Source organism: Quercus robur, chromosome 12, assembly GCF_932294415.1.
Source record: "Quercus robur chromosome 12, dhQueRobu3.1, whole genome shotgun sequence".
NCBI classification, from domain to species: domain Eukaryota; kingdom Viridiplantae; phylum Streptophyta; class Magnoliopsida; order Fagales; family Fagaceae; genus Quercus; species Quercus robur.
In genome coordinates, this window is record NC_065545.1 from 6,598,621 (window position 1) to 6,624,599 (window position 25,979).

Here is a 25,979-nt window from a genome sequence, read left to right on the forward strand (position 1 = left end):
CGTTAGTCTAGTGGTACCGATACCCTACATGGTACTCTTTTTTTTATAAGTAAACAAGATTGATAATAAGATTACCCTTCATGTACTCATGTTTAGGTTTGAACTCCACATTCTTTTTATTTAGCTAGAAAAAATAAAGTTAATAACATTTAAGGCATTTTTTACTTTCAACCAAACCTAGCATTAAATTGGGACATAGAGAATCATAACTTTAAATAAAGTGAATAATAAGTTGAAAAAAAATTGTGTTTATTTATGATTTAATGCTCGAAAAGTATAATATTTTAGAACATCTGTATTTATATAATAATTTAAAATAATAATTTACTATTTGTTCACTTAAAAAAAAGGCGATAGTAATTTTGTTTATTCAATATTGTGAGGATAAATAGGCTGAGTAAGTGTGTCGGGCCATGGGCCATGCCTGAGGATGGTCAAAAGGTTTGTTAAGTTTTGGGGACAGTGGGCTGAGGACAAGAGAAGATGATAACGGATTGGCGATAGTCCCCGAGGAGCTGAGCCTCCTTGGGAAAGCACTACGGAAGGTTGGAATCCAGCCATCTCGGGAATACTATACAAAAGGCAATCATTCTTTTAAGGATAAGTATCAAGGAAAGTAACAGAGCTAAACTTACAATAAAGGAAGAAATATATGGGGAGAAGGTTGTCCCCATCACATTAAATACTCTGCACCAAACCAACTGGTCGCATTTATGGAGAAATGACACCTGAATAGTGTTATCTCAGCTTACAGCTCATAAAGCTTCCATGAGATTTTGATGGGACAAGCATCTAAGAGATTACGTACAATATCAACAAGTGGAAGGTTGGGATGGAGGTTTGAAGGACCATATAAGATAGTGGTCACTGTAAAAAATGGGGACGAAATCTAAGAAAAAAAAAAAGGAAAGAAGAAAGACATTATATTAATATAAGCTTGAGTTAATATAAGAACACCTTATTCTCGGACTTGACCAAGGAGCGCTATTTTTCTCAATTAGTGTTTTCAATCTTATTGGCATGAATCCTATTATCTATGGTCCATATTTAATGTGCTGAGACGTTTTCTTGTAACACCCATTCTCTAACAAATATCTTGTTTTGGGCTTGTTGGGCCGACATCCATTGTTCTTGGTGGGCTGTGGTGGTTCAAATTCAAGTCCTTACAAATATCATAAGTAACAACAAAAAGAAGAAAGGAATGACACTATTTGATCAAAAACAAAAGCATCCTCGTACTCTTTGGAAGTACTACCAAGAGAGCTAAAGCAACTTTGATACATCTAATAAAAATACTAGAAAAAGTAGTACTAAAACTATAAGAAATAATAGAATATCCTTTAGTATTACATCAAGCTTCTAAAAACTTACATTTTTAATATCACATTCTAATAGTGTGCGTATATGTGTGTGTGTGGTGTGTATGCAGCGGGCAAAAAAAAAAAAAGGACAACTGAAAAGAAACCACGTGGATGCTGATGTGTTATTTTTGCACACACAATATATTTCTAGAGGTGGAAAGTGAGATCCCCCTTTTTAGTACCTGGATTCAATACAACAAGTAATGAACAGATCAGTTTATAGTATGTGGATTTCAAGTTGAAGAGAGAAATAAAAACTCTATTTTTATTAAGTGTTTGTCCTCGGGGTAGTCCGAGGAAGAGCTCTAAAGTTGGTCAGTTCACCTATCCTTGCGCTCTCCCTTTCTCCTTCCTCTCTCTCTCTTTGATTCAGACATTTTCTAACTTTATATATTTAGCTGGAATGCATCTAGATTTTACATTTGGAGGGTTAGGATTTTACTTCCTTGATACTTGTCCCATCAAGGCCTCACTTAGCAGACCTACTGAAGTTTTTAGCTGTGTGGCCATTATTCATGGTCATTTCGCCATTAATATGGCCAGGCTAGTGATTGCAATGCATTTAATGCGGAGGGGATGACTACCTTGTCCTTCCTTTTTCTTCTCCTCCTTGTTCAGAACCTAGTTACCTTCGTCTCCTCGGGGTATGTTTCCTTCATTTCGGATTCTCGGCCTTCCCAAGGTTAAGTAGGAACCCTCGACATAGTCATCAGTGACATCATCCCAAACCCCTTACTAGTAAAATGAGTACTCTCCTTGGACTTACTCTTACTGCCTTCATCAACCACTTTTGATCCTCGTCCCCCCACAATAGCCCCCCAAAACCTCATTCTTTGTTCTTGAGTTAAGAGAGAGAGGTTTTGTCTTCTTAGGACCAATTGTTCTAATACCACGCTTCCAGGATATCCCACGTGAGAACGTCCTTTCAACTGACTGAAGCACGCTTCTGACACTTCAGAAACCACAATGCCTTAATAAATGTTGTAGATGGCTCGCTGTCCACCACATTCTATGGTGAGATCAACATCATACGGTCCTTATTCCTCCACCAAAGAAGCGGGAAAACCGCCGCCACCTTTTCACTCTCTATATATACAGGAAGGTAGAGGACTTTGGTCTCCATTTCTTCCTTTTAAGAACAAACAAACATTCCTCACTCCAGATAACTTGCCCGAGGAGCCATTCTCTTCCGAATTTTGTAAGTGCACATCATTACTATTTTTTCTAAAAAAAATTCTTCCTTCTTCCTTTGTAGTCGCATATTTTTCTCCTCTTTTATCTTTATCCATCCCACATGGGTAGATTCTTTAATTTGGTTGACACTCCCAAACACAAAGAAGAATTTAAGAGATACTATAGGATCCTTAGTAATGTATCAATACAACACTGTAACATAGGTGAAAGGAATGAGAAAAGGCCCACTGAAGCCGTTGTGATTCCAATGATAGCCTTTATTGAGGGAGGAATGAGGATTCCTATGGGTAGAGTCACTAGGGACTTTTTAACTCTATTTAGACTTTGTCCTACTCTATGCGGTCCAAACATGTTTAGGGTTTTAGGTCGTCTAGACGCGATGAACGAAAAAATGGGTATAAACCTCACCTGTCACAACATCAATTGGATCTATAGTTTCCAAAAGAATAACAAGGCCAACTACTACATAAAAACTAGGGTTCCTACTGTTAGACTGATTTCTTGCCTCCTCGAGACGAATAAGGGCATGGATGAAGAATTCCTCATCATTTCCGGGGAATGGCATGACGGACTTCATTGCCCGACCATGGATGGCATTCCAGGTGGGACAGTTTAGGGGAGTCCTTAAGACCTTGCGTTATTTAGGAAAACTACCTTTTTATTTATTTTGTTTATTTTAATTTTAATTTTTTCAAATATTTTGTTACCCCTTAGTTTGATTTTGCTTAATCTGATGAGTAACAAAGATTCCTTTTCTTTCTTTAGATAAAAAAGCTACTGCCAAAAGATGAGGTTTGGTAAATTTTGATTTACTGAACCAAGTTTTAAGGTCCGAGATTTTCCTACACCAGGATAGGCAACTTCAGGCGGTACATGTCATTCTTGGTTTCAAACCTATTTCCAACTAGTTCCAAGCATCAAAGCACGTGATCAAAGCCAGGAATTCACGCCTTGCCTTGGTCGACATTGCCATTGAGGGCTTTATTTGGAAACCTCCACTTGCTGGCACGCAAACTATAGACCGCCCCACTTTCAAAGATCCTCAGCTAGTAGTTAAGGAACTCTTATCCTCAGACGACAAAGCTGACACCCAAACCAAGGATAAAGAAGAAGATATTTCAGAGGAAAACACTAAAAGCCTTGTCCATGATGAGGATTTTAAGGTCTTTTATCATCCAAACTAGACCGAGGATATACCATCTAGTTCAAGGTTAACCACAACTCTCGTTAGTGAAGACCAAGAGGTATTCGAGGTGCCCAAATCAATGGTGCTAGAAAAAAGGATGCTCTACTTGCTGTCTTCACTGGAACCCATGCTGGGACTACCACTCCTGAGGTTCCCATTGTTTCCAGACCTACTACTCTGATTCCTTCTCCTTCTCCCAAAACGAACCAGCGGACAAGAAGTGAAAAGGGGATAAGAAAGGTGGAAGGGGCTCAGCTAAGGAAGGAGAGATCCAAGAGGAAATGCCTCCCGAGTAGACAAAGGTAACGAAGATGAGCCAAACCCAACAAAGGAGGGGAGGAGAAGATTCTGAGGTACTACCTGAACGCCGATCTCGCGATCCGAGCTGGAACCCTCAACTCCTGCTGGATAGTGCCCCCCTCCCTACAGACTCCTCTATTTGTGACTTTAATCACGGGAGGGCAGGTTACATGGCCAACTCTGTTGAACAAGCGCTTATTCTTCTGAGAGACATGGCTGAACTTTGGAATTTGAAGAAGCACGAGATGTTTCTGTCCCTGAAGAGGGATCTAGCCTTGGTACACTTTCTTCTTTCCTCATTTACTAAACACTACTTTACCACTAGCACACATTTTATCGATTTCTAGACACACCTAACTTTTGTTTTGGCATGTATTTAGGCCACTCAGGTAGCACATGTGGCCGAAGAGTGGTTTGATCAAGCTCTCCATGAAAAGAAGGAGAAGGAGTCGAAACGTTACACTACTCAGAGGACACAAGCTCAAATAGATAAAAAATTAAAGGAAACACTATCCAAGCTATCTGAGTGAGATAAGGCCTAAAAGAATGCTGAGGCTTTGATAGAGAGTACTGAAAGACAGACCTAAGAGCAACTCCACCACTTGAGAGAGGCAGAGAGTCAGCTTGCTATTACTCGAGCAAAATTTTTTGAGCTAAACAAGGAATTGGGGCAAAAAGCCTAGGAGGTGGGTAGGGTTGAGCAAGCTGCATTTGATCTGGAACAAAAAGAAACTGAAGCCCACCTTAAGTCCCATATCCCGGTGGTGTGCCGAAGTTTTTGTCTTCGGACCTGGCCTTAAATATTGCTGGCGTTGACCCTTCTTTAGAACTAAGAAATCTAGAGAAGGTGTTTTACCCTCCAGCCATCAAGGCGCACACTTCTGCTCACTCTCCCCCTGGCACTGCTACCACTGCACAGCCTTCCCCAGCTGAGAACCCACCTCTGAAATCCAACACAACTACCCCTCCTACCTCCACTGTGGTAGTTGAGACTCATCATTAGGAAGAGAATCCAACTTCAGCTGCAACGGCTCCCCTGACATCTCAGCCTATTGCAGAAGGGCAAACCTCGAAGGAAATCGAGAAGTAGAAGACACTAGAGGCCTTGGGGGCACAGTAGAGGCCAACTTGAAACACCCTTTTGTAATTTTTCCTTCTTCTTTTTTTCAATATATATGGCTTAAGCACTATGTTCTTTTCCAGAAATTTTTGTGTATTGAACTTTTTATCTCATCAATGAAAGGATTTTAATTCATGCCTTGTCATACACACTCTTCGCAGGCTTCAATTCCTTCACACTTTAATTCATTCATTCATTTTTTTTTTTTTACCAATTAGTCCCAACCAAACAACTTACCATCTCCAATATACACTAACTTATTCAAGGAATCCGAGGACTGGGAAGGCTTGACTAACTTAATCCATAACCATATACTCAGACGTTAATTTATCCAAGGCAAGTGATCCAAGGAATCGAACTTGGCTGAGGTTCTGTTTAACTTGGGGTGAATGAAATTAGATGTTAATTTAACCAAGGTAGGTGATCAGAGGAATCGAACCTGGTCGAGGTTCTGTTTAACCCGTGGTCAACGAAATTAGGTGTTAATTTACCCAAGGCAGGTGATCCAAAGAATCGAACATGACCAAGGTTTTGTTTAACCCGTAGTGAATGAAATTAGGTGTTAATTTACCCAAGGCAGGTGATCAGAAGAATCAAACCTGACCAAGGTTCTGTTTAACCCGTAGTGAATGAAATTAGATGCTAATTTACCCAAGGCAGGTGATACAAGGAATCAAACCTGGCCGAGGTTCTGTTTAACCCGTAGTGAATGAAATTAGGTGCTAATTTACCCAAGGCAGGTGATCCGAGGAATCGAACCTAGTCGAGATTTTGTTTAACCCGTAGTCAATGAAATTATGACAGTTTTAATCAATAGAATGACAATATAGTTTGTCAAAACATGTGTTTGCATATACGTAGGCAACTACTTACAGGACTCCATACTAGAAGTAATACTTTCGTAAATTATTTACATTCGACGAGTGAGGCACTACAACTCCGTCTAAGCCTTCTAACCGATAAATGCCTATTCCTGCCACTGAGGTCACCTGATAAGGTCCTTCCCAATTTGGACCAAGCTTTCCCCACAAAGAATTCTTCATGCTTCCAACCACTTTTCACAGAACAAGGTCCCCCAGAATAAACGCCCTCACTTTAATGCCTTTCTCAAAACCTTGTCTAAGTCTCTATTGGTACTCCACTAGTCTCACTGCGGCTATTTCCCTTCGTTCTTCGACCAGGTCGAGTTTGAGGGACAGGAGATATTCATTGTTACCATTGAGGAACTGCTCAGTCCTCAATGTCGGAAAGCCAATCTATGTTGGGATGACTGCCTCAGTCCCGTATGTCATAGAAAACGGGGTTTCTCTAATTGACCTTCTAGGAGTCGTGTGATACGTCCACAAAATGTGGGGCAGTTTGTCCACCCATTTTCCCTTCGCTTCCTCCAGCCTCTTCTTTAAGCCATCCATGATGACTTTATTTGTGGCCTCTACTTGGCCATTGCTTTGGGGGTATGACAAGGTGGAATGCCTATTTTTTATTCCCAACACACAACAGTATCTTCAAAAGGCCTTGCTATCAAATTGGAGCCCATTATCTGAGATGAGAGTGTTCGGAACCCCAAATCTTGTTACAATATTTCGTCACATGAATCTCTTCACATCCTGATCTCAGATGTTTGCTAGGGGCTCGGCCTCTACCCATTTAGTGAAATAGTCGGTAGCAATAAGTGAATACCTTCGGTTCCCCGTCGCCCTCGGGAATGGCCCAACAATGTTTAGCCGCCATTGCGCAAAAGGCCAAGGGCTACTTAGTGGATGCAAAACCCCTCATGGCTGATGGATATTGTAAGCATATCTCTAACATTGATCACATTTCTTCACATAGTCCTAGGAGGATTTTTGCATGCTTAACCACCAATAGCCTTGCGTTAGGGCTCTATGGGCAAACGACCTACTCTTTGTGTGGCTTCCACAAATTCCTTCATGCAACTCTTCGAGCAAGGTTTCCACCGCCTCAAGATGGACGCATAATAAGTATGAACCTAAATACGAGCGCTTGTATAATTTTCGATCCTCGGACAGCCAGAACCTCGGGGTTTTTCTTCGGATCTTATCTGCCTCAGCCCTATCCTCAAGCAAGGCTCTATCTGTGAGAAATGCAACTACTGTGTCCATCCAACTGGGACCCACCTGTGTGGAGTGTACTTGAACCAGAGTTTGTGTGTTGTATGCAGGGGACACAAGATCTTCCACTAGTATAATCTTGGGGAGTTTCTCCTTACTCGTGGTGGCTAGGATTACTAATGAGTCAGTATGAGAGTTTTTACTCTGAGGTACATGTTACAGAGCAAAAGTGTGGAAACCCCCGATCAAACGCTTTATTTGGTTCAAATACTAGAGCATCTGTGGGTCCTTGGCTTCATAGTCACCTCAGACTTGCCCAGCTACGAGTCTCAAGTTGTAGTATGCCTTGACAAATTTGCCTCTGAGCTTCTAGACAACAGCTAATCCTGGTTGTAAGGCCTTATATTCTGCCTCATTGTTCATCGCTGAGAAGCCCAGCCTCAAAGATTTTTCCAAGATAATGTCGTCCAACAAGATTATCACAATTCCAACTTTCGAACATCTCTGATTGGCCATGCCGTTGATGAATAACTGCCATGGTTGCTAAGTTAGTATTGAACCAACACCCACTACTTCCTCGGGTACCCTTACTTCTTCGAAGTCGATTGCCCCTTCGGTGAACTCTGCAACCAAGTCTGCTAAGATTTGCCCCTTTATGGCTGCTCGGGGCAAATATTTAATGTCAAACGTACCCAGCATAGTACCCCATTTTGTCACCCTTTTGGTGTAATATGATCTTCAGAGCAACGCTTGTAAAAGCAATTGGATCAAGACAACCACCGTGTGGGTTTGAAAGTAATGCGGCAGCTTTTTGGTGGCATGGATGATAGCCAGGATTGCCTTTTCAAGGTGTAGATACCTGACCTCGGCTTGTTGAAAGGACTTGCTGATATAGTACACCGGTTTTTGAATTCCTTCGTCAACCCGTATTAGGACCAAGCTCACAGCATGCTATGTTATAGCAATATAGGCATACCGGACATCCTCCCTCTCTGATCGGGATAAAATCGGTGGGTGGGCTAGATACGCTTTAAGATCCTTAAAGACCTTATCACACTTTTCGGCCACGTAAAACCCTTCCCCTTATGCAATAACTGAAAAAACGGTCTATACCGATCCGCAGACCTTGATATGAACCTGTTCAGAGCTGCTATCACCCAGTAAGCTCTTGCACCTCCTTTGGATTTCGAGGAGGGTGCTGATTACGAATAGCCTCAATTTGGTAGGGATTAACCTCAATCCCCCAGTAGGTAATCATGTAGCCCAAAAACTTTCCAGAACCCACCCTAAAAGAACACTTAGTGGTTTAGGCGTAGCTTATGCTTTCTTAAGATCATAAATACCTCCTCAAGATCTGTCAAATGCTTAGACTCTTTTTTACGTTTTACCACCATGTCATCAACGTATGCCTCCACGCTCTTCGCTAACTGACTCTCGAACATTCTCGTCACCATTCTCTGGTATGTAGATCTAGCATTCCTTAAGCTAAACTGCATTACTCGGTAATGGTAGTTCCCCGTTGGGGTGAGAAAGGTCGTTTTTTCCTGATCTAATAATGCCAAGGGGATTTTATGGTACCCCTGAAAGGCATCTAAGAAGCTCATCCTCGAGTGTCCAAACGTTGCATCCACCAACTAATCTATAATTGGGATATGAAATGGGTCCTTTGGGCAGGCTTTATTGAGGTTCGTAAAGTCCACGCAAACTCTCTATTTCCCTGACTTTTTCTTTATAACCACAGTGTTGGCCAACCATTCGGGGTAAAAAACCTCTTTAATTGACCCAACCTATTTAAATTTCCGAACTTCGTCCTTCACGGCCTTGGCATGCTCATTAGACAAATGCTGAGGTACCTACTTCTTCGGAGTGGCCCCAAGTTTGACATTTAAGTGATGGTAGATAAACTCGGGGTCAATCCCGGGTGCCTCATACGCGCTCCAAGTGAAAATGTCTAGATTTCTCTTCAAAAATTCTATCAACTGCTTTTTATCCTCCACTGGGAGTTGTGTCCCAACTTGAAAGTATCTTTCCCTATCCCCCTCAATGACAACCTGCTCCAACTCCTTGGACGGCACTGAATGATCCAAGGAATCTGGCGAGCCAAGCTGTGATTGCTACAAGACGGGAGCCATCTTCGGAGGACTTGCTTTGGGAGCATGATAGTTAACCGTTGCCTCCAAACACTGCCTAGCCATCACTTGGCATCTTGCCAGCTCAGCTACCCCCTTGCTCGTGGGATATTTTAACTTCACATGCAAAGTCGAGGAGACCACCCCCATAGCGAATAGCCATCGTCTCGCGAGAATAGCAGTATATGGTGAGAAAGCATCGACTACTATGAAGTTCACGCTCACCACCTTTTCCCCCGTTTGCACAGGTAACTGGATCATACCCTTCGGAATAGTGACTTTCCCATTAAACCCAACCAAAGGGACGTTGTAGCTACTCAAATCTTCTAATTTAAGCCCCAAACCCCTAAATAGATCTGAGTACATAATTTCGGCCCCGCTACCTTGGTCAACCATTACCCTTTTTACGTCGAACCCTGTTATCTACAAAGTTACCATCAATGCATCGTCGTGCGGCTGAATTGTCCCTTCCTTATCCTTCTTCGAAAATCCCAAGATTGGGTGTGTCGAAATCTTAGATCTCTTGTAGGACGCTTCTTCCTCATATCCATCCAACTGCAAAGATATCGCCATCACCCTATCGAGTGAATGATAGTATTCCTTTTGGGATGCAAAAATAATGTTTATCGTCCCGAGGGATGACCGAGGAGCTTCATTTCTCTGCGGCCCTGGGCGAGCTAACCCTTTTGACTATTTGGCTGTTGTAGGAATTTCTCCAGCCTTTTGGCTTTGATTAACTGGTTAAGGAAGGCTTGCAAGGTTCTGCAGTCCTCGATTGTATGACTTCGATCCTGGTGATACTGGCAATATAGAATCTGGTTTCTTTTAGTGGGATCTCCTCCCATTTTGTTCAGCCATTTAAAGTAAGGCTCGCTTTTGATCTTCTTTAACACTCGATATATCGACTTTTTGAACACCGAGTTTACTGCTTGAAGGACAACAAGGCTACGGGATGCTTGACTGAAAAAATCCCTCCTCGGTCGGGTGGACGTGAACTGACCCGATGAGTTATCCCTCCGATCAAGATTGAAGACCTTGGTTTTACCCTTTTTAGAGCTCTGATTATCCTCAACCCTTTTGTGCTCCTCAATCTAATCCATCAGTTGATGCATACTTCGAGGTGGTTTCATAGTTAGTGATTTCCACAAGTTGGAATGCGTAGGGAGGCCTACGTTGAAGGTTCGCATAGTAACATCTTCGAAGTCTCCATCAATCTCATTGTAAACTTACCAATACCTATCTAAATAGCTCTTCAAAGTCTCTCCCTCTTTCATGGACATAGACAGTAGAGAGTCTAGGGTTTCAAAACTCGGCTACTTTTACAAACCTTGCCCCAAAGGCCTTGGTTAGCTCTTCAAAGGAGTGTATCGACCCTTCTTCAAGGCTATCAAACCTCCTCATGACAACCGGGCCAAGGCTTGAAGGGAAGACCTTACACATGAGGGCTTTGTTCTTGGAGTGGATAGCCATTCTTTGATTAAAGTGGCTCACATGTTCAACAAGATTAGTCGTTCCATTGTAAATGGTGAAGGTAGGCTGGTTGAAATGACATGGTAGGTCAGCCTGTTCAATATGCCGAGAAAAAAGGGAATGGAATATCTGAAGGAGGGCCCTTCCCATGGTGTCATGCCCCTGGCTCCTTCTTAGTGAAGTTTTGGACCTTCTGCGATATTGCTTTTGCCCAGTGTAGTGGGCCTTTTTGGTTATGTCGGGCTGGGCTGCCTCTTGCGGTATTGGGCCCAAATATTATGAGTAAGGGAGTTGAGACCGGTCCAACTGCAACTCAATTTGGTCTGACATGTGCGCAAACTATGCCTCGTTTGCCAAGAGCACGCTTACGGCGGGCAGAACTGTTTCAGATGAGTCGTGGCAAGCAGATATGATAATAATAAGATAAAAGAAAGTACTTTGACTTCTTAATTAAAGTGAGTAGATAATCCTTAACTAAGAAAAGATAATCACAGTTTAACAACAATTACTTTTATAAAGAATGTAAGGGAATAAGTGGGTAGTATATGGGTTAATCAAAAGAAGAAAGAAATCAGATCAAATCTGATCCACATGATCAAAACCAAAGAGGGAAGAACATCTCTTCTCAAAGTGAATAATCTCCCAGGAAAATCCTACCGTGGAAATTAATCACTTTGAGGGAAACAGACCTGAATGGTTGGTGCACGAGAGAACTCTTTGTTTCTGGCAAATAGTAGGACTTTGAGAGGGAGAGAGGGAATCAACCTATTGGTGCATGCCTGGCGCTCTAACTTTCTATCTTTTTTCTTTTCTTCTCTTCTAATATTCCCCTTTCTTATCTTTTTTTTTTCTTTCTTCCTCTTTTTCTTAATACTTGTTTTCTATTTCCTGGTTTTCAAATTCCTATACCGTGGTGCTTGTGTCGTTGTTTCCTATACATAGCAAGGGCCTCTTTTTATAGTTCCTGTCGTGACTGGTTTTACTATTTTAGCCCTTAACCACCTTTGTTTGGTTTGGGTGTACTTGCGGACCACCACTGGTTCGTCTGTGTGCCACTCCTCATCGCCAGATAAAATAAAACTATTTTGCTTGTTTGTCAACTGTGGCACCCTTCCCTGCTATGGTGTGGGTGCCTTCTCTCTTCTTATCCTTCATGGCATGCACCTAGTGGTTCCAACTCAGTTTTGCTTCTTTTGGGTGGTATGTCATCCCAGCAGGACACTTCCCCCAAAAGAGCCCGAGCAAAAACCTTTAAAATAGGTTTTTCCCCTTTTCCCACCGCCAAACCATGTTCTCTCACCTCTGACTCATGACCTCACCGTGTCCTATATTGGCTGGGTACAGGCTGGTGAGGTCTGGGTCTTACGCGTGTCTCTCTTCCATGTATGTCCAAAATTTGCTTGCTGCTTATGCGTTTTCCATGGTTGGCCTGCACAGTCTGCCGTCCATTTTTGACTATTTTCTGGTTCCCCTTTCTTTTATGGCTTGCCCCACTTAGGGGCTGGGCCTTGCTTGATGGTGGGCTTTGCCTTTCTTCTGCCTACCTTTTTTTTTTTTTTTTTTTTTTTTTTTTTTTTTTTTTTTTTTTTTTTTTTTTTTTTTCTGCTACCATCTCTTGCCATGCCATTCCATCATTCTTGCTGCGAAGTTGTTTGCCTCAATCCTGCTGGGCCTCTTTGGGCCCGCCGTTTATTATTCTCCCAATGGCCCAGTACGGCCATTGATTCTTTTATTACATCACTGGCGGGCTGCTGTGTCCCATTTGTTTTCTCTTGGGCGTCCCTGGCTCATTTGCTTTCCTCGGCCCTTTTCTTAACTTTGCATTTCCATGGGCTTTTACTGAGTTATTTGGGTTTCCCTGACCCAAATTACATTATCCCTCGTCCTTGAGGGTTCATGGGCTTGCCATCAACCCCTTACTTTCTTTACTTTGGGCCTGTCGTGGCCCATTCTCACTTTTTCACACCATATACTGCCCATGGTTTGCTTATTTTTCTCTTTCCGAGCTCCTTTAAGCCCATTTACCCCCTCAAGACCCATTTGTTTATCTCATGAGCCTGTGATCCATTATTCCTACTACTTGGGCCTAATGGGTTTTCTATTCATTTACCAATTCTTTTATGTTCGTGTTGCTAGGCTTTTCCTTTCCACTTGGACTTCCAAAATGGCCATCAACACCCAGAAGTTCGACGGGTTGATGACGTATATGATTTGCTTAGCAGAGTTCTACTTTAAGGACAATAACTTTTGTCGATTCCTATACTTGAATATTGATATGGGGAGGGAGTTCTATCCTCCCTTATTCGAGCTCTGCGATGAAGACGTCAATGAAATCACTCCACCTTCTTCTCTAGCTTATGCGCTGGGATCCCACGGATTCCAATGACAAGCTGCGCCTGGGACCGTCTATCATAGTAAGATTTTGCAGAGGTACCTTGGGAGAACTTCCCACAGATGGTGCCAAATGTAGCAAGTAAAAAAAAAAAAAAAGGACAACTAAAAAGAAACCACGTGGACACTAACGTGTTATTTTTGCACACATAATATATTTCTAGAGGTGGAAAGTGAGATCCCCCTTTTTAGTATCCGAATTCAACACAACAAGTAATGAACAGATCGATTTATAGTATGTGGATTTCAAGTTGAAGAGAGAAAGAAAAACTCTATTTTTATTAAGTCTTTGTCCTCAGGGTAGTCTGAGGAAGAGTTCTAAAGCTGGTCAATTCACCTATCCTTGCACTCTCCCTTTCTCCCTCATCTCTCTCTCTGATTCAGACGTTTCCTGGCTTTATATAGTTAGTCGGATTGCATTTGGACTTTACATTTGGAGGGTTAGGATTTCACTTCCTTGATACTTGTCCCATCAATGCCTAACTTAACAGGCCTACTGAAGTTTTTAGCTGTGTGGCCGCTATTCATGGTCATTTCGCCACTAATGCGGCTAGGCTAGTGGTTGCAATGCATTTAATATGGAGGGGATGGCTGCCTTATTCTTCATTTTTATTCTCCTCCGTATTCAGAACCTAGTTACCTTCAACTCCTCGAGGATTGCACCAGGTTTCCTTCATTTTGGATTCTTGACATCATCCCAAATCCCTTACTAGTAAAATGAGTCCTCTCCTCGGTCTTACGCTTATTGCCTCCATTAACCACTTTTGATCCTCGTCCCCTACAATATAAATAAATATATATATATATATATATAATATATATAGTATAACTCTAAGTAATATTACATTATCCAATAACTTGTTATTGAATTCATATTTTAAAAATTTCATCGTTGGATTATTGTTTTATATGTTCTTAACATGCATACCAATATTCATGCCAATCAGTTGTTATTTATTATTCGATCCATAAACTCAAATTTTATTCATTATTTTAAAATACAAAAATTTGAACTTAAACAATTGATTGATGACATGACTATTGATATTTAATCATCTCGAAATTTTGCAAGCATAGAGAATACACAGAGATAATGTAATCTAACTGTGGATTTGTTAAAATTCGAATTCAATTAAAAAAAATATTGAGTGGTGTAACATTATTTAAAGTTACATTGAACCCAACCATATATATATGAGTTGGGTTCAAGTTACACATGGTGTAATTCTAAGTAATGCTACACCGCTCAATATTTTTTAATTGGATGCGAATATTGACAAATCCACCGTTAAATTACATTATCTTTGTATATTCTTTATGTTTGCAAAATTTTAAGGTGATAAAAAATTAATATCTATGTCATCAATCAATTGTTAAAATTCAAAATTTTGTAGTTTAAAATAATGCATAAAATATGAGTTTATGGATCAAATGATAAATAACATCCGATTAATATGAAAATTGGCATGCATGTTAAGAACATATAAAACATGTAATTCAACAATTGAATTTTCAAAATATTAATCCAATAACAAGTTATTGGTTGGTATAATATTGTTTAGAGTTACATCATGTGTAACTTGCACCCAACTCTCTCTCTCTCTCTCTCTCTATATATATATATATATATATATATATATATAATTTCAATCTAGTGTTTAGAGTTACGAATAAAATTAATTAAAATATGTTAGATTAGGTTTAATCTTATAAAAAAACTATATTAGCTTAAACTGATTAAAACTTATCTCCTTTTTCAAGGAAATCAAAATTAATCAGATTTTGATTATATGTCAACAAACTATAATTAAATCAGATATGTTATTTTTAATAAATAATTTATTTAATTTATTTGTTACTCTTATTTTTTAAATCTCAATTACTCCTATTTTTAATTAAATGTGTATCGAATACAAATATTTATCCGTCTTCTATAAGTTATTTTGTAAATGACACTAAGTCTATTGTTGGTTATATTTAAAATCATTCATTCTCTCATATTAGGAGGCAAGACAATGATTAGCTCATGCCTTAGCAAAAAAAGAACTAGATTATTTTTTTCCTTTGCTATTCTGTATGGAATCTATTTCCTTAGACATTCATAGTATTTTTGTTTTTGATTTTGTAGTTGGTGAATAAACCTTGCTGAGTTGATCCTTAAAAAAAAAATACAAATATTTATTTATGAAACTTTATTCTACTACATTATTGACTATTATTATTATTATTATTTTATACAAGATAGAATTTATACTCTAATATAATCTAAGTGTATATGTGTGTGAAACTCTCACCTGGAGACTTGAACCCCGGCCCTTACCCCTCACACCCCACAAGTACTTATACTTATGAAGTGATCACTGTACCAATGCACGATGATATTATTGACTATTAGTTTTGAACTTTCAACATAGTACAAAAGACTAATAATACATTTTATTAGATTAAAAATGATTAATAATATAACCAAGCCAAGAGTTTGATAGCTCAACTAATATTTGTCATTATTTTCAAAATCCAATAAAATTTTATAAAATCTTATAATAGTTCAAATCTCCCTCCATAAACTAGTGAATATTTTTATTAAAAAAAAAAAAAAAAAAAAAAAAAAAAAAACAAGTAACATGGGAGTGTCTAAAGTGGGAAAAAGAGTGAGTAGGGGTCGGCTTTTGTGTTGTGCCTAGTAGGACGGTTTGTACACTTGATCCAGGCCTTGGCAATTGGCATGATTACCGCGCAGTAATTAAGGTTGAAAATCTGTCTTACTCTTAGATCCTCTGCCCTTTTGAATCCAAAAGCCACAACATTTCGTCTCCACGAGACCACACACCAGTGACACCACCGACAGAGAAAATCATATAAAAGTCTCTTACTTTTTTTATAAATTGGTTGCTACACACAGATTTTGAGCTAATTAGATACAAAGGGAAATTTGGGTTTTTTAATTAACTATAGGACACAAAATTTCATAGATTTTTTTTTTATAAGTTCAAGATGTTAAGTTAATATTGCAGCAATATATAATTATATGAACTACATCAATAAATACGGTAAAATAATTGTGAAAATTCTTAGTATTTATCAATTATTTGTTACTTTGTTACCACCAATGTGCGAGTGCCGTGGAAGTATTAAATGACCCACCGCGAGCTAGTTAATGCGTAATGAGTAATGGACAAGGAGTGTGTGAAATGTGGAAAGAGAACTAACTGTAAATAAAATATTTAATACACCAAAATAAATAAAGAAACAGGGTCCCAATCCGTCAAATTAGGCGCAAGTCAAATGTGATCCAAATACCAATCTTTTAAAGACTTTTACTATTATATGATTTTATTAATAAGTGTCACACACACTCTCTCTCTCTCTCTCTCAATTCTTTTTTTTTTTTTTTTTTTTTGAGAAACTCTCTCTCACAATTCAGATCTACCATTTTAACACTCACTCACATACATACAAACGTCCATCACGCTAGCTAGCCAGCAAGGAAAAACAATTCCCATCGTTTTTTTCCCTATAGAAACAGAAACAGGTCGGTCACTTTGGTTGTCTTTTTATATAAGAGAAAGCGGTACCTCATCCCAAAACAGGGTCAATGATAAGTCTCGCATTAAAAACAAAAATGTCACGATTACAACATTTTTACAATAAGTTTGTAATAAATTCTAAGTATTAAGAATGTGTTTAGATATCATTTATTTGTTAAAAATTAAAAATTTATTGTTAAAAATACTATAATAAAATAATTTTTAAAAACATGAATAATACTATGGGGTCCAAATTTACTTAAAAATCTATGTTTTACTAAGTTTGATAAAAAAGTAAATAGTACTCATAAGACCCACTAAACTCTTTAGTAGAAAAGTAAACAATACTCATAAGACTCACCAAAAAAACGCATAACGCGCATATTGGGCAATACCCCAATCCAAAGGCAAGCTAGGTTGTTGTTTTTAAACATTTATCAGAATTAAATTGTTCTAAAGAGAAAGAGACGTGACTAACGAAAAATGGGTCGGAGTCTATTTCTTTGGGGCTTCCTTTTCTAACTCTCTCTCTCTTTCTCTCTCTAGGAAATGAGATTTGGGTCTGAGTGTCATAACTCATAAATAAAGAGAGAATTACAGTTGGGTTAGAACTTGAGAACTCAACTGGTGAGAGAGATCGCGTGTTTAATAAGAGACTCGTAGAGTGTACATTAGTAATTAACGTAATGGTTATAAATTATACCACTACTGCACTAAAAAAGTGCAATTATTTCGATCTTTCACATTTATACTGTGATACGCAATTTTAATAGTTATCATAATTAAAAAAATAAAATAAAATATTAGATAATCAAAAAAAAAAAAAAAAAAGTATTCACGAGCCCTGTCGTGATTGGATCAGTACAAAATCTCTTTGTTCTCACACTGTGTTCCCCCTCTCTCTTTGCTAACTGCTAAGCATTGAGCACAGTGGAAGAGAGAGTGGGAGAATATAGAGAAGCAATTGGATTAGGACTGATAGCTAAATAAAAGAAAAGAAATCTACAGAAGTGTGTGTTTTTTTTTTTTCTTCGTTCAGCAATTTTCACACTGGTTTTCTAAAGGGCTTTGTTTGCTCTATATCAGCTTTGCCACTCATTCAATAAGGTAGTGTTCGCTTTTCAAAAACTTTGCTTGATTTGATTTTCAAAAGATGCATTGCTAGTTTGTGATACCCATTGAATTGATCTAAATGGGATTTTGTTCGTTTATGAATAGTGAACCAAAGTTAACTTTTTTTTCTTTTATTTTTTGGGAAGAAAGATAAAAATGGAGTTGAGTTGGCCTTTAGTGGTCACTTGGGGTTACAGAACTCACTGAGCTGATTTTGGTGTTTTATTGAATGGAAATGTATCTGCTTGACTTTCCCTTCGTTTTCTCTGAATCCCAATTACGCTTTTGTTTCCTTTTTTGGGTTGTGTGAGTCTTTTACTTTATTATTAGGAAAGTTTTCTTCTTGTTTTTTGATTCGGGTTTGTGGGTTTAGTATTGTAAATTGGATGGACAGGGCTTTATCCAAGACTAAAATTTTCCTTAAATTCTATGTTTCAGACTTTTTGAGTTTTATCTCAGTTGATTAGAAACCAGTTCTGGGTTTGCATGTTTTTTAGGATTTAACTCGTTCAAGTGAAAAAAAAACCATATCTGGGCATCTTTGTTTCATAGGTTTAACTGGTTTTTCATTAATTTTCAGTGTGGGGTTTCTCTGTTTCTTTTCATTCTGTGAACTGTGTTTGAGTGAAAGACTTTTCTGGATTTTGTTTTCTTCATCGGTTTTATTTTGTTGCAATTTTATTGTGGTGGGGTTTTCAGGTCAGAGGATGTCCAGGCCTCTGCATAGAGGTGTATCTGGAGGAGTACGACTCTCTGGGAGCAACAATGATTTGTGGGACTCTCAAATGAAAGATAGAACAGAAAAGGAAGACTTAGATAGAAGGGGTTCTGATCAAAGTATTCTATCTGCGAAGTATCCTTATCATCTAAATCTCTCAGATAATTCTACTCTCAAAAATGGTATCAGCGAGAATGGTTTTGCACCCGATTCATTGACCAGTGGAACTCCGAGAAGTCGGCACAAATTAGCAATGCTGCTTTTGAAGTTCAGTCTAATATCGATTGTAATTCTTGCTCTCACTGGATCTTTTTGGTGGACGATTTCTATTTCTGCATCGTCGAGGGGTCACATATTCCACGGTTATAGGCGACTCCAAGAGCAACTTGTTGTAGATTTGTGGGATATTGGGGAGCTTTCTCTTGGTTCCTCAAGGTTGAAAGAGTTGGAATTCTGTCCTGAGGAGTTTGAGCATCATGTTCCTTGCTTCAATGTCTCTGAGAATATCGCTTTGGGTTATACGGATGGCAATGAATATGACCGATTTTGTGGGCATGGATCGAGGGAAAACTGTTTGGTTCTTCCACCTGTGAAATACAAAATTCCTCTCAGGTGGCCTACTGGAAAAGATGTCATCTGGTTTGCAAATGTTAAATACAACCCACAGGAGATAATGTCCTCAACAGTGACCAGGAGGTAAGCAGAGTCTGGTATTAGCAACTCTCTTTTATATGAGCTTTAAATTCTCCTTGATCTTTATTTAATTTATCCATGTCATGTATATGCAGGATGATGATGCTGGAGGAAGAGCAGATCGCATTCCGTTCAGACTCTCCCACGTTTGATGGAATTGAAGACTACTCGCATCAAATTGCAGAAATGATTGGGCTGAGAAATGAATCTAGCTTTATACATATTGGGGTAGGTGGTCATTTACTTTTTGTTAGAATCTACACGTTAAACATGTTTTTTTGTTTAATTATTTTGGTTGTCCATCTCCATCATCTGGTGAGTGTTCATATCATTTCTAGTATATCCCTTTAGCCTCATCATGTGTGTAATTATAATAAACTGATGAGGTCCAAGCCAAACTACCACCCTGGATGTTAGGATACGCCTTTGGAAAAAAAAAAAAAGAAGAACGAACCCCTCTTACAATCAAATAGTGCAGCTTGTTTATGCATGTATCAAATTTCGCCTTTGTCCTGAAAATACAACTCAGGACATGTGAAGTCTGAAATGTTTCAAGCATATTGTAACTTCATGGTACCCAATCCCAACACGATTAGAAATTCTGTAGCAATTGCATGACATCATTGACTGCTTTTATCAGTTTCTTTGGTTTTATGAAGCTTTTTATACAGGTTGTTGTCTATTGTTTGATTTATTATGTCTGTCAAATCATCTTAGGGTTGCTTTATTACTATTTTGACACAGAAGCTAGCTTCATAGAGTTACATAAAGATCTTTCCCCAGTATATTTATTGAAGCATTGCATATTCGACATCTTGATGTATATTACATATGTATGCAATTCATTTGTTAATATCCTTCTGAATTCTGATGTGTGCTTGTGGTCTGATTCAACCTACACCAATTTTCAGAGACTTGACTTGTACATTGCCTTCCTTGTCTGAAATGGTGATAGAATATGATGAGCTCCTAAATTTTGCAGGTTAGAACCATCCTGGATATAGGATGTGGATATGGTAGCTTTGGAGCACATCTCTCTTCCAGTCAGCTCTTAACTATGTGTGTTGCAAACTATGAGGCTTCGCGCAGTCAAGTTCAACTGACTAGTGAAAGGGGTCTTCCTGCAATGATTGGTTCCTTTACTTCAAAACAGTTGCCATATCCATCTCTCTCTTTTGATATGGTGCATTGTGCATGGTGCGGCATTGATTGGGCCCAAAAAGGTATCGGTACTTAAAAATTAAATGTGGAAGTGATGTTAAATTAAGGACATAATTGAGCAAACATGTATATATTCTACAAAAAATGGAGTAAATATGTTTTCCTTTATCCACAAAGGCAAACATGCTTCTTCCATATTTTGCCTTTTTGTTTTCACCTGTGTCTTTTCCTTCTGTATATTTCAGTCTGTTCCAAATAGGATTCTAGATTACCAGTGCCCAAGTTACTATGAAATTAATTTGAAAAAGAAAGAGATCTTTTTTTATTGTTTCACCTTTTGAATAAAATTTTTTACGTAATATCTGCCTTCATATTCTTTTCTGCAAGTAATTAGTAGGTGATTTAAGGCATGCCGGGTGGATTTTTTTGTTTTTTATGTTATTGAAGTGGTGAACATACTAAGGCATGTCATAAAGCTTAGAATTCCCAAATGATTAAGTCACCAAATGCTTAACATAATGAAAGATTTGTGATCTTGTGAATAATTTGTATTCCATGCAATGCTACTATCTGTCTGTTTTGAATATCATGTAGTAAAGATTTTACAGATTTGAGATGTTTTAACATTTTTGCATTAAGGCTTATTTAAATATTACTTTTGAAAACCAGTCATTTTGATATGCCAAAAACTAATTTGAATTAATCTTCGAATGGTGACCAGTACTCTAGTTCTCTATTCACTTGTGTAAACTGTTGGGTCTTAGGTTGGTCTTATTAACTGCATATTCATTTGATGTGGTACAGATGGTATTTACTTGATTGAAGTTGATAGATTATTAAAGCCTGGCGGATACTTTGTCTGGACATCACAGGAGAACAAAGTTCAAAGAGTAACTCGTACCAAAGAGAAACAAAAAATTACGGCAAATTTTGTCCATAGTTTTGCAGAGAATCTTTGCTGGAAGATGTTATCAACGCAAGAAGGAACTATTATTTGGAAAAAGACAAGTAAAAGGAATTGTTATAGTTCACGGTATGGCTGCCAACATAAGACACACACACCTCTATATATGTATTAGATCTGTATGTAGGTGAACATAGATATAACGAGATTTATATCATAGAGTATGGGTGGTTTTGTGCATAAGTAAGAATAGTCCTGAGTCATAGTATTACCTGCTTGTTTTTATAGGAAGTCCTCATCGGGCCCTTCGATATGTAGCAAAAGCCAAGATGTTGAAACTCCATATTATCGACCACTCCAAGCCTGCATTGGGGGGACACAAAGCCGCCGATGGATTCCTATTGAAGAGAGGACAACCTGGCCATCAAGGACCAACTTGAACAAGAATGAACTTGCATTATCTGGTATTTTTTATATTCTTGCACAGTATGGAACAGCATGCAAATGGCAAAATAAAAACCATGTAGGATAAAAAAATTTGTCTGTAATATTCTTTGTCGTATTATATGTTAATTTTTAAATGTTTGGTCAGGTTTGCACCCCGAAGAATTTGCCGAGGATACTGACAACTGGCAAGTGATGGTCCGTAATTATTGGTCTCTTCTGTCACCATTGATATTCTCTGACCATCCAAAGAGACCTGGTGATGAGGATCCTTCACCACCTTATAACATGCTTAGAAATGTACTAGACATGAATGCTAATTTTGGTGGTTTCAATGCTGCGTTATTGAGAGCCAAGAAGTCTGTGTGGGTCATGAATGTGGTCCCTACAAATGGACCGAACTACCTTCCCTTGATCATGGACAGGGGTTTTGTTGGTGTATTGCATGATTGGTAATGTAACCTTCTTCCTACCATTTTTCTTTCAGTATAAATGATACATCTTGGTATTCTTGCTTGACCTGGAATCTCAACTAAATGTTATTCTATTGCTCCAGTCTTTCATATACATGCAAGGATAGTATATCAGGTTAGTTAGTTTAGTCAGTGAACCCTGGAGATAAATTGATCCAAGTTACATGTTTGCTGTCCCCTTCCAGATATCTTTTCAATTGGCTGTCTTGTTCCAGGAACTTTTATTTAAAAATTTATTTGGTGGGTCATCTTAAACAGAATGGACAAGTACTAACCTTTTTGAAGGGGGCTTGTCTTTCCAATCCTTCTGTTGAACTTGGCTGGCATTACATGTCTACTAGTGAAAGTGTTGATTGGAAAAGATTTACAGTTACTTTAATTTGTAGGTGGTTACCTGCCAATTCTATATTTCAGATACGTATGGTGAGTATTTTAAGGGTACTTAGTAATAGTATCAGTATAGGGGATTTGATTTTTAGCATTCAAATAATTTGGAGCTTGGAGTTAGTTGGGAGTATTGGTGAATCAAATTACCAAAGATTATAAAGTAACTCTGAAAGAAGTTATGCATTCTAAGGATATGCCATAATAACAGAATTATATGATACGATTCAAGGATCCCTTGAAAACTCAGCACTGTCGCAGAATGATCTTTTTGAGTAATATAGAATTATAAGGAACTAATTTGGTATCATTTGCTTCACAAAGAAGTTAGCCACTGTATTGTACTTTTATCTGGTTATTGTAAATAATTTATGCTTTGATCTTGTATATATAATAATTCCATTTTCCTTTCAGGTGTGAAGCCTTTCCAACATATCCTAGAACTTATGACTTGGTGCATGCAGCCGGACTGCTATCCCTTGAAAGTATCCAGCAGCGCCGTTGCACCACACTTGATCTGTTCACTGAGATTGATCGAATACTTCGTCCAGAGGTACCAAATCATATAATTCTCTCTTTTAGTTCTATATATAATCATTATGCATCGGTCGCCTTATTCTTGAAATAAACCTTTAATTTAATGGCCAAGGGTGGAGCAGAAAAATCATTAGACATGCTCGAAGCAATTAGTGTCCATAGATATATGAGAGATTGCATAATAAAAACAATTTTTTCCTCGTGGAGTCCCCCATAAATCTACAATACCATTTTCATGTGCCTAAATTTATTTATTTTGCACTTTGATGTCATTTTATTAACCTCTTCTATGAAATGTGTCAAAATCATTTGAATGGTGTGATATACATGGACTTTTTTTTTTTTTGATGGGGTGATATACATGGACTTGAGTCTCTGTTGTCTTTAGTTCATATTAGATCTTCTGCAACTTTACATGTTACTTATGGTAAGAATAAGAGGTAGGCTGACCACTAATAGGAAAGATACATCATACTGACTGATCAGAAATGGACATATATGCTGGCTGCTTGTTGCAGTAAAGACTTTTTTTTTTTTTTTTTAATGAATGCGCTTAATTAGATAACAAACAACTTTTAAAAAAAAGGTACAAACATATGAATAGCAATTTTACATGTTCATACTTGATTAGCAAATATCTGTTTGTTTATAATCAGTCATGAGTTATATGATTCCTAAAGTCTCACAAATCATATATTGGGGTATAGCATGGAAAAAAAGGAGATCCCAGACAAATTCAATATCTAGCTTTTTTCAAGGCTGTGTTTGAAAAACCTCATGAAATTGAATAATTCAATTTGTTTTAACTTAAAAACAAAAAAAAAAAAACAAAAAACCCCCCTCAAATCTAGAGTAATGCAGCTAGAGAAAATCAAAACCCTGAAATATGGTTAATAAATGATTGTCCAGAGTAAAAGAAACCCCAGATGGTTTGAAAGGATTGGTGTTAATTATTATAAATGCCACAAAAATACGATATTCACGTAATGGTTGCTGTGTTAAATGGCTTTTCATTTGCTCTACCATGTTAAATATGCTGATATAATGGTTGCTGCAGGGTTGGGTGATAATCCGCGACACAGCTCCCCTCATTGAATCAGCAAGAACTACAATAACACGGCTGAAGTGGGATGCACGGGTTGTAGAAGTTGAAAGTAATAGTGATGAGAGACTTCTTATCTGCCAGAAACCTTTCTTTAAGAGACAAGCTAAGTAAGTAATTATGAGATATCAATGGGAGCCCAAGAAATTAGATCATAGTATCCATATTCATTTTCTGGACGTTAATTAATCATCATAAAGCTCCGCCATGAAAAGGTGGATTGAGAATTTTTGAACAGAAAACAGAGAGAGAAAGAGAAGAGTCTTGGTGGAATTAACCACAACTCCTATGGAGCCGTAAGGCTTGCATAGGGCCATGTAATTACGCAGTTGAGTGCAGAGCAAGTCAGAAATATAGGATGAGATTTAATTTTCAATTTGATGTTTCATTATAACTATACAACCACATGATTAAGATTGTGAAGATAATTACAGAATAAGCAGATGTTTGCTGTAGTATATAAGCTGCTTGGCAGTGTATTATTTTTGTGAAGGAATTAGTTTTTCATGTTCTGCCTTTTTCTTCTTTAGCAAAGATCAATTACGTTCATTGACATACTAATTCATGCCATTCTATTATACTTCACCTTCTTAGCCTGTCTTCATAATGCTTTCTACTTCAGAAGTATACTTGTCTTGACTGGCGATTAAATGCGGTTCCCTCACTCTGAAGTTGGATTGGATAAGATAGAAAAACTTCAAGTTGAAGCAAAACTGTGTTCTTTGATCACGTTAGTGTTCAAAGTCGATGCCATGAGCTTTATACTAGTTTGATTTGAAGAATGTAAGAATGTCCAAAAGCTCACGTGCCTTACGTTTAATACAATGGAGCAGACAATGTGGATTTATAATTGAACTATGATGAGGATGAGTGGTAGATGGATTTACCAGCAAAACCGAGCGAACACTTGCACCAATACACAAATTTAAACCTTCCTAGTATCACGCGGTTACTACGTCACCTACTACCAATCTGCTTCCAGCAATTTGTCTCTCCATCGTAACTCCTCGTCGTTACTAAAAACAACAATCACACACAGCCTTATGGATTTAATTAGGTCTCTCCTCCTCTAATCTTGCCGAGACAAGAAATAGAGCTCTCTAAATCGGAGATGCTTTTTGACGTGACTGCTACTGCTTTCGTTCAATTATCCATGTAGGTAAAGGCATGTTCGTGAGACTATAGACAAGGTTTGATTGAATTTGTAGCATATTTATAATACAGTGGATCATTTTGTAATTTGGTCGGGTGTAATTTTTAATGTACATTTTTTATGGAAGGGTGAGTTATCACTTATTAATTACAAGAGTCAGTCCATCACGCACAGTTGTTACTTTTTGTATCTTAAAATCAAGTATATACATATTGAGTGTATAGCTATTTATAACGAAAGTTGTATTATAAGAAGACAAAATAAAATATAAAAATGAAGTGTAACGTGTCATTGTTTACAAAGTGGTCATCTACCAATGATACAACATATAGACAAATGTCTTTGTAATACAAAAATACAAAAAAAATAACAACAATGGCTATTGATTACTTACAATCCTTATCTCGCACTTGTTGATTACTGTCCAATAGAGGCCTAATTGTAATAGCCGAGAAAAAGTCCATTTAGGATCAAACTGAGGTCACTAACAAAGGAAGGAGGGAAGTAACTAAGAAGAAATGCTCGGTTAGGCAAGTAAGAAACACCAATA

The 25,979-nt window shown here is 38.1% G+C and overlaps 1 protein-coding gene across 1 annotated transcript; it reads left to right on the top strand.

The window, feature by feature from the left end:
- Positions 1 to 17,631: 17,631 nt before the first annotated feature.
- LOC126708040 (probable pectin methyltransferase QUA2) lies at positions 17,632 to 24,788 on the top strand. The gene is made up of 9 exons (XM_050407861.1): positions 17,632 to 17,854; positions 18,560 to 19,274; positions 19,367 to 19,499; positions 20,254 to 20,494; positions 21,237 to 21,465; positions 21,625 to 21,800; positions 21,929 to 22,232; positions 23,052 to 23,190; positions 24,232 to 24,788. Exons 2-9 carry the CDS (start codon positions 18,568 to 18,570, stop codon positions 24,388 to 24,390), a joined length of 2,088 nt encoding a protein of 695 aa, XP_050263818.1. The 5' UTR covers positions 17,632 to 17,854; positions 18,560 to 18,567; the 3' UTR covers positions 24,391 to 24,788.
- The last annotated feature ends 1,191 nt before the right edge of the window (positions 24,789 to 25,979 follow it).

What these genes read in the sequence shown, in the direction of transcription:
- LOC126708040 (XM_050407861.1), top strand. Translation starts at nt 18,568, where the DNA reads ATGTCCAGGCCTCTGCATAGAGGTGTATCTGGAGGAGTACGACTCTCT. An exon ending in AGGAATTGTTATAGTTCACG is followed by an intron (nt 21,466 to 21,624) that starts GTATGGCTGCCA and finishes TTGTTTTTATAG; the next exon opens with GAAGTCCTCATCGGGCCCTT. An exon ending in ATCGAATACTTCGTCCAGAG is followed by an intron (nt 23,191 to 24,231) that starts GTACCAAATCAT and finishes TGGTTGCTGCAG; the next exon opens with GGTTGGGTGATAATCCGCGA.